Genomic DNA, 8892 nt, shown 5'->3' with positions numbered 1-8892 from the left:
GGCAACAAACTGTTCTCCAGAGGGGACCCCCTGTCCCAGGCACCCAAGGGGCTGGGCCCAAGACTTGGCACATTTGGGACATTTGGACTTGAGGGCAGAAGCCCCAGGCACCATTTGCTAGTTCTGCTTTGGGGACAGGCTTGGGTAGGAAGAGAATTGTCCCCTTCCCTCCTCTCTTAGAGCAGGCCCTGCCTAGCTTCTTGCGTCCACTTGGCCCCCATTCTGGTTTTTAGGCCTCCTGCCCTTAACCCCAGGAACCCTGGCTCAAGAAGCAGACGCTGGAGAGAACGAGTAAGATCTCCTTTCCTGAGGTGAGAGCAAAACCTGTTCTGGGCCTTTCAACCTGGCATTTTAGGTCCTCCTCTGGTTTCCTGCTGGCCTAGGCTCTCCCTCTCCTCTGCTCGGCCCGCTTTCTGCACCGGCCCCCAGTGGCAGGGGGTGCAGCTCAGTGCTTAAGAGCACAGAGACTACCCGAGTTCAAATCCCAGCTTTGTCACCTGTAGTTCTGTGACCTTGGGCAAGTACCTTAATCTCACCTATAAATGAGGCTAGAAATAGTATCTTCTTCACAGGGTTGTTTGTGAGACTTGAATGAATCCGTGCAAAATGCTTAGAACAGGGCCTTGTACATAAATGTTTAACAAATGTTCTGTCCTCTTACTATCCACTCCTGTGCCAGGATTACATTTCCCCTTCTCTCTGCCCACATAAGCCCAGCCCCACTCAATCACCCCTCTTCCATGAGGTCTCCCTGGCGTCACCTGTTCTGCTGACCCCTGTTACACTCCCCAGTGAGACTGGACCCATTTTGAGAGCAAGGACTCTGACATGAACAGCACTAGTTAAATGAGTCCCTGAATAACCTCTAGCCCCTTGAGTGCAGTCAAATTTTATGACTGGGACCCACAGTAAGAAACGGATTTTAAAGCGTCATCCAGGACATGCATTTGTGTATCTTTCAATCTAGATCTAGATATTTGGCTAAAGCAAAAGCTTCACAGAACAACATATACCCTTGCCCCATGTGATTCACTTTTCTATCTGCTATTCATTCATTTTGTCAAATGCTGTCTGCAACCCACTAAATCGATTTTAAGCTCTGCCACTGGTTGTGACCCACAGTGTTCCCCGTGACAAGTCGCATACAGGGTGGGATTGAGACCTTCAGCATCTCTAAACTGTGAAATGATTACAGGTGCAAGGCATGACCTGTTTATAGAGTGGAGGTCTCTAAAGGGGAGCTGCAGTGGAGGATGGGCACTGGAGGTAGAAGGCTGGAGAGGCAGGCTGCGCTTAGGCAACAAAGGGCTTCGACTGCCACACAAAAGAGATTGGACTTTTCCCATAGGCAATTGGGAATCACTGGAAGTGTTTAAGCCCAGGAAGAGCATACTCAGTCCTGTGTTATAGAAAGATCACTGGAGTGGCTGTGAGGAGGATGGATCAGAAAGGCCAAGTCAAGGATGGGGGAGCCTATCTAAAAGCTGCTTCGAGCATCCAGGTGACAGAGGACAGATGAGGCCATAATTGAAGAAACAACCAGGAGAGTGGGGAGCACAGAGAGGACAAGCGTGAGAAATGGTGAAGACTACAACCAATGGGGCTTGGTGGCTGAGGCTTTTAGCTTGAGTGACTGGGCCAATATGATGCTGCTTATCGAGGCAGGTACAGAGGAAGTTTGTGGGAAACAAAACCAGTTTGGTTTTGGAATGAGTTTGAGACACCTATCAGGAGAACTTCAGGCTGGAAATATGGGTCAATTTTTCATTCGTTGAATAAACATTAATGGGACTGACATAGAGAAACTAACACTTTTATTTTGCCAAGTAGGGACACTAAAGAAATAAATTAATATCCATCATTGCCATCGGTTCAAGAAAGAAAGAATATTTTGCCACCCCAAAATTAGGAAAGGCATAATGTCAGAATAAAAGACAATGTTTTATAATTGAATACATTGAGATTTTTGAAAAGCTCTACCTTTGATGTTTTTCCCATTTTGCCGTGACCTACTGAAAATATTACTGTGTATCAGCCTCATTTGTGGACTCTAATTGAGAACCACAGATGTGAGGACTGAGCAGAGGAAGAGAGGTCAGCAAAAGACACCCAGGGGGATGGTTCCAGAAGTAGGAGGGAAACCAGGAGAGAGTGACCAAAAGAGAAGGGAGAGCCTCAGAAATGAGGATTTGGCCAACAGGGCCTTTGGCCACCCAGAGTTCAAAGAGATCATTGAACTTGGCAATTAGGAGGTCAGTGGGGACCTTTGGTAGTGCACTTTCCCTAGGAGGATGGGGCTGAGGCCAAACTGGAGTAGGTTGAGATATAAATGGGAAGTTGGGAAAAGTATAGACTCTACTTTCAACAAATCTGAGGGTGAAGGAAAGAAAAGAGAGAGGGAAGGAGGGAGGGGAAGAGAGAGAAAGAGATGGAGAGAGAGAGAGAGAGCAAGTTAGGGGAGCAAGAGAACACATCTAGGGAAGGAGGGACCTTGTTCTGGGGGATGACAGAGACAGGCACTTTATAATCAGGAGGGAAAGAGCTGGAATAAAGAAGCTGAAGTTTCCTGAAGAGAAGGGCCTGGAGGAAGGCCCCAGAGAAGGAGGGTGGATGAGGCCACGGCCCCCGGCGTGAACAGATTAGCCTTTAACGAGAGGGGCACATCGTCCCCTGAGAAGGGCGCGCTTGAGGGGAAGGAAGTTGGGGAGGCCGGCCAGGTTTGGGTGGGGGGCAGGGCATTGAGGTAATTCACGCTTGAAAGCCTCTGTTTTCTCAGGGAAGTGGGAGCAGAGGTTGTTCTGTGGGGAGAGGGTGGGGCGGGAATGTGGTAGGAGCTGAAGGAAGTTTGGAACGTGGCCCACGGAATGTGGAGACTGGAGCTGGGGAGTCGACAAGGGAACATGCTTCAGGGTGGTGGAGGGGTACCAGGCCCGGCTGAGGTTGACCAAGTCTTCCCCCCTCCCTAGGTCTTGTCTCCCTCCCTAGGCTGTCAGAACCTTGAGGCAGTGTCCGCTCCTCTTTCTAGACCATTCTCTTGCCTGGCAATGCCCAGCAGCATCTGGCCCAGAGGAGGTACCCAGCCCTCTCGATGCTCTGGCAAAGCCATCACCGACAAAACCCAGAGGCACTGTAGGGCTGTTAGGGGAAACAGAGGTAGGATCATAATTGCCCTGACAGGAAGTGCTTCATTTTGGTGGTCCCAGACCTTTCCTGCCCCCTTGCTGCCCACCTCACTCCTGTCGCGTGCTGAGGGCAATGGAGAACAGCCAGGCTCCCATTTTTGCCCAGCAACCCTTGTAGGCCTTAAATCCTTCAGGCTGGGGAGAGGCCCCCAAGAGGGGCCAGTGGTTTCATCTCCCACAAGCTGAATGAGACTGAGGTAATTCTTAGGAGGTAGTTAAGACAGAGCAGCTGTGTAGGGAGAAGAAAGATCCATGAACATAGGCCTGAAGGCTACCTGGGCTCTGGGAAAGGATGAGAGAGCTGGCGTGAGGGGGGAACTCCGAGGATTGCTGCTCAGGGGAATGAAGGGGCTGGACAGCCCCGATCATGAGAGACTGTGGCTGAATAAACACAAGTTCACGGTTGGTTGGGAATGAGCCCTGGGCTCTGGAGGAATAGCTACCTCTTCTCCCATTCTGTCCCTGCTCCTGCCCATTTTCAGAGTCCATGGCCACCTAGAGATCAAAAAGATCCCCAGGTGTGACAATAGGTCTGCTTCTTTCTCCTTCACATACATCTCCTTCCAGCCCAGTCTCTTCAACCTGGTTCCCTCTCAGGCGCTCATCTGAGCCATTGTATTGACACAATACAAGCACATTTTCATCTTCTGGAGGCAAATTTAGCAAGAACCCTCAGAGACTAACAGAAACTCGGGCTCCCCAGCAGCCCTGCTCACTATCTCCTGCCCCACCCTCTAGATTTCCCACTCCAGGATCCAGGATCCACGATCCAGACTGCACTTATACAATTCAGGGACAGAGAGCTTAGCCCAGCCCAAGGCTCCACTCATTTCGCCGCATATAATAAAGCTCTGTTTATTGAGGGCCAGTACAGTGCCAGGTCTCTGGTTTAGGTGTTGGCTGGACTGTTGCAAAGTTTTCCTTTGATTGAGCCAAAATGTGTCTCCCTGTAGCTTCTACCCATGGGCCTCAGCCCTACCTTTGAAGTCACACAGAACAAGTGTAATCTCATTGCAGTCTAATCCTCAGATATTTGAAAATGGCTGTCATTTTCCCAGGAGTTTTCTCTCCTCTGTGGATAAGCATCTCTTTCTTTCTTTCTTTTTATTTTTATGTGTCTTTACTTTTTATTACCCAAGGAGTATCAGGGCTTGCAGAACTTTTAGAAACACTCAGAAAAGCCTAAAGAAGGAAGTAAAAATCTACCACAATCTCACTCCCCAGAATGACTACTGTAACTTTCTCCTTTCTTCTAACCAGTCTCTCTCTTTTTTTTTTCCTGTATATGCTACACCTTTTTTTTTCTCTTACCAAAACAGGATCATCCTCTAAGTTATATTGTACAGGTTTCTTTTTTTCACTCTTCAATATATGAACTTTTTCCCAATCCTCTACCAAGCCAATTTTCTTATAAAATTGTATAGCCGTTCAATGATTTCTTTAACCAGCTTTCTAAAGTGAGACATTTGGCTTGTTCCCAATTTTCCTTTGCTGCAAAGAACACAGTGGGGCTGGAATCTGAAGTGGGTGAAGGCAGGGGTAGGTGAACAGAGAAAAGAAGAGCCCTTGAATCAAATTATTCATACTATTCTAGCATCTGATTTTTTTTTTTTTTACATTCTGTGTCGATAATTATACCTCCCAGAACATGGTTGTGAGTGCCTGCTTAGTACTCGGTTACAAGGACTTCCTCTAATTAACGTAACTGGTTTCCTATTATTGGACATTGAGGCGGTCTCTAATTTTTGACGATTACACACCCGGCTGTGACGAATATCCAAGAAGCTAAATAAATCCGCGTCGGTGCTCGACACTGAGGTTAGGAGGCATATTTTCGGACCTCTAATGCATAAGGGACCTGCCAGTAGTTGTAACTGCAAACTTTTGGGCAAAGACCCAGAAAACTGGCCGAGGCCGAGACCGTGGCTCAGCGGCTGGGCTTGCCCGGGGTCAGTACCCATTTATCCAGCCCCCGTCGCAGAGCGTTCAGGCTGATGGTGCCCTTTGGGACCACTGGGCTCGCATCCTTCTCTCACACGTGAGGGAGCCAAGGCCCCGGGGCCAGGGATGGTCAGCAGCTTTGCACCCTGGCGCCCCAACTGGAAGCTGAGCTCTGAGATCCGGATTCTGACCTGGAAACCCTAGAAATGCCACCCGCGCTCCTTTCCTGGACCACTGACTGCTGAAGCTGGAGAGAGGATTCAGGCACTTTTGCAAATGAACTGACCATTAAACAGGAGGGCGTGGAAAGAAGACTTGAGGTTCACCCCCTGCAGGCATCCGACCCGTCCTACCCACAACCTCCTTTTCTTCCTTAACCCCGCTGATATGCTTAATGGCAGTCACCCCGTATCAGGTCCACCTGGCAACTCCATTTGGGGTCTGAGCTGAAATAACATGAGTCCCTCACTCGCCTTAGCCGGATCAGCTGTGCCTTCTCACTGGGAACCAGCTTTGCTAAAGGCCTGTCTACCCTGCCCTCTGCGCCTGAGAACTTTCTGTGGTTTCTAACGAGCTTCCCTCCTTCCCTCCCCACCCCTCAGGCCTTGCTACTGCCTGGGGAATTTGCACAAACGGTGTGCGATTTGCCCCTTTTGTGTTTTCCTTTCTGACTTGGAGGTAAAGAGAACTCCTTGCCCCCCACTGACTCTCTGTTTATTCAACTGGGAGAGATTTCACACCCAGCGACACAGTTCTCCCTCCCTGAGTCCCTTTTCCTAAATCTTCATTCCCCTCCCCTACTCTACCCGTCAGGGAGCCCATCCTTGCACGGCCCTGAATAATTTATGAGTCCAGGCAGGCCTTATAAAAGGGTCTCCCAGGAAAAGCCAAAAGAGTGCGGGAGATTCTCAGAAATAGGAGGACCCCACAGCCTGCCTGGCCTTGACACCCTAAGGATGGACCCTGCTGCTCGCGCCACAGCCCCGGCCCTGGCCCCGGCCTCAGCTCCAGCCCTAGCACAAGGCCCCCTGGCGCTCCCTGGCCTGGGAAACCCATCGCCCCTTCTCTCCTCTAGACAAGAAGTAGACAGAAGTGAACGGTAAGTGGAACTTGGCCCTTGGCAATTTGAACTCAGTCTTAGTGGGGTTCCTGGGAGAGGAAAGGAAATGAGATGTCCAGGGCACCCCTGTTCTCTGTGCCCCCTCCCCATCTCAGGCGCCAATATCTCAACTGGCTCTTCATGTCACTAATCCTTCCGGCTGGCAGGAGGGGACTTGGGGACAGTGGGCATTGCCAAAGCTGAAAGCCAAGCAGCCAGGCCCTCATGGGCCAAGTTGCCCAGTCCACCGAGGGGCAAAGGGGGAGATTGCCATGAAATGTGGGTTGAACATGACCTAGGCTGCAGAGAGGGGAAAGAGGTCCAAAGTCCCCAGAGGTCTGTGACTGAAGGACCGTCTCTTTCCTGACCACCCCATAAGATTTCCATTTGCTCTTTTCCTACCTTTGGCAGGAAAAGGTAGTGGGGAAGCAGTGGACCCAGAAATATTTTTGGCCCCTTTCCCCAGCCCAGGAAGAGGGTAGAACTGTGAGCTCTACTTCCTGGAGCGGGGGCAAGATAGTTTTCACCCACCCCTCATTCATTCCTCCAAACATTTACCGTTCACCAAACATTTACAGAAACACCTACCGTGTACCAGGCATTACGCTAGGTGTTGGGGATTCAGATATGATTGAACATAAATCTGCCCTTAAGAAGCTCTAAGGCGAGTAAACAGATAATCACGGAACAGTGTGATAACACTGTGGAAGCAGAGAGGAGGGGCGTCTGTCCTGACCTGGACTCAGGGTCCTTAAGAAATGCTTCCTGAAGGAGACGGAGTCCGAGCCACGTTTTTGGCAGGCCTCTTTTGTTATCTCAGGGAGCCCCGTCTCTTCTCCCTCCACCAGCTGATCTCTCCCCTTTGTCCTAGAGGAGCTTGTCTTTGGAGACCCTGGCTCTCCTCTACAAATGACCTCCCAAGGCAGGTGAGGAAACCTGTGGATTTGGTGAGTTTGAGCCCCTGTTCCATGTGTTCGCGCACACACACATGACCATATGCAGGCACGCTGAACTGGTCCCTTCCCAGAGAGCCCCCGACCTCTGTCCAGGGCTGCAGTCCCCGGAAAGCACCTTCCCAGCCTTGCCGACTTTTGATTCCCACAACAGCTCTGGGAGGAAGGCGGAGCTGAGGTTTCTGGGTAATTTAGAAGATGAAGAGCTTGAGGTCCAGAGTGCGGGAGGGATGAGGGCAGGCTCCACAGCACGTCCGCGGTGCAGCTGGCACTAGCGTCCCGGTCTCCTGGCCCCAACCCCGGTGCTCTCGCCCACCTCCACTCCGCCCCTGCGTCTTGTCTGCTCCAGTAGGACTCTGTGCCCTGGACGGTCTCCAAACAGGTGTTAGAACAGGGGCAGGAAAGCAAACAACCCCCCGGACTCTGTCCACTTGTTGTTCAACTAGAACCAGGACAGACCCCCTTACTGGGGGGGTGGGGACTGGACCCCAGAGATGTCTGAGGTCTCTTCTAGACCATCTTACCTACAGGCTGCTGACCCCTGACATGGAAGAGGCAGTTATCTGGCCATACACTTTGAGCCACATGCTAGCTTTTGCTTTGGACAGGCTGCCGGTGGGGCAACAGGTGCCGAGGTCACCAAGGTTGACTCTGAGTTCCATCACCCTGTCAGGTAAGCTTCTGGCACCAGACTTGGAACTTGACATAGATCCATTCGCCCTTTGAATCCTCACAACAGCCCTGTGAGGCAGGAGGAGGGAGGCACTGCTACGATCACTATTTCATAGACCAGGAAACAGAAGCCCAGAGAGGTTAAGGGACTTGGCCAAGGTTGCCTTCCCTGGGGTCATTGTCAATGACCCCTAAGCCCCTATGGAGGGGTCAGTGAAGAAAGCCTTAGTAGGAGATGGAGGACACAGGGCTAGAGAATGCTTGGCTGGAGGCCTTCAGAGGTGGGCGGTGGGATCAGTGTCAGGACTGATACATGCCGGGACTGGGGCTCCCCACAGCTATGAGCTATGGACCTCCCTGTCTGGAGCCATTTTGTAACAATCCAGAAGGTTCTGTTACAAAGCACCCTTTCTTCTTTTCCCTCTCATCCCATTACTGCAGGTAGAAGGGGTTTACAGGCTGGCTTCCTTCTTGGCCCTACTGACCCCTCTGCACATATGTGCCCTAAGTGGGGGCCGTGTTTCTTCTCTGTCCACAGGCTCTTCTGGCCTAAATCCCGTTCCTTTGACTACCTGTACAGCGATGGGGAGATTTTACTGCAGAACTTCCCTGTCCAGGCAACCATCAACCTCTATGAGGACTCAGCCAGCGAGGAGGAGGAGGACAGAGAAGAGGAGGAGGAAGCAGATGAAAAAGGGCCAGAAGGGTGTGTGAAGGCGCCAGGGCCAGCGCCGCACAGGGCCTCAGCTCCCTCTCCCTCCCTGCTCCTGACCTGTCCCAACTGAGCCAGTCAGAGTCTAATTGGGGTCCGGTATGCCTGGCAAGGCTTCAGGGCGTCGATTAGCCAGGAATCTCCAGGCACAGCTCTCTGGATTGAAAGTTGGGTCCTCAAGACACCGGCTCACCCTGGCTATACCCAACAGGCCTGCGAGCCCAGGCCTCTGGCATCTCACTGGGCTGCTGTTGTGTTGCCAGTGAGAGCGTCCTAGGAAGCCTAGGGGAAGGAAGACTTGCTTTCTGAAGCCCCCAGGGAGCAGATGAGGAC

At 51.5% G+C, this 8892-nt stretch overlaps 1 protein-coding gene across 1 annotated transcript; it reads left to right on the top strand.

Moving 5' to 3' along the window:
• The first annotated feature begins 6079 nt into the window (after nucleotides 1-6079).
• RIPPLY1 (ripply transcriptional repressor 1) lies at nucleotides 6080-8632 on the top strand. The gene is made up of 4 exons (XM_029240212.1): nucleotides 6080-6222; nucleotides 7094-7169; nucleotides 7784-7848; nucleotides 8386-8632. The coding sequence occupies exons 1-4, from the start codon at nucleotides 6080-6082 to the stop codon at nucleotides 8630-8632; spliced, it is 531 nt and encodes a 176-aa protein (XP_029096045.1).
• The last annotated feature ends 260 nt before the right edge of the window (nucleotides 8633-8892 follow it).

The sequence above is a fragment of the Monodon monoceros genome, unplaced genomic scaffold, assembly GCF_005190385.1.
Source record: "Monodon monoceros isolate NGI ecotype Baffin Bay Population unplaced genomic scaffold, NGI_Narwhal_1 Super_Scaffold_22, whole genome shotgun sequence".
Taxonomy (NCBI): domain Eukaryota; kingdom Metazoa; phylum Chordata; class Mammalia; order Artiodactyla; family Monodontidae; genus Monodon; species Monodon monoceros.
The sequence above is the reverse complement of the archived record's forward strand: the minus strand, read 5'-3'. Positions and strand labels throughout refer to the sequence as shown.

Bases quoted from the DNA above. Each gene is read 5' to 3' on its own strand.
- RIPPLY1 (XM_029240212.1), top strand. From the start codon at position 6,080: ATGGACCCTGCTGCTCGCGCCACAGCCCCGGCCCTGGCCCCGGCCTCA. The intron at 6,223-7,093 runs GTAAGTGGAACT...CCTTTGTCCTAG, and splicing joins GAAGTAGACAGAAGTGAACG to AGGAGCTTGTCTTTGGAGAC. The intron at 7,849-8,385 runs GTAAGCTTCTGG...CTCTGTCCACAG, and splicing joins GAGTTCCATCACCCTGTCAG to GCTCTTCTGGCCTAAATCCC.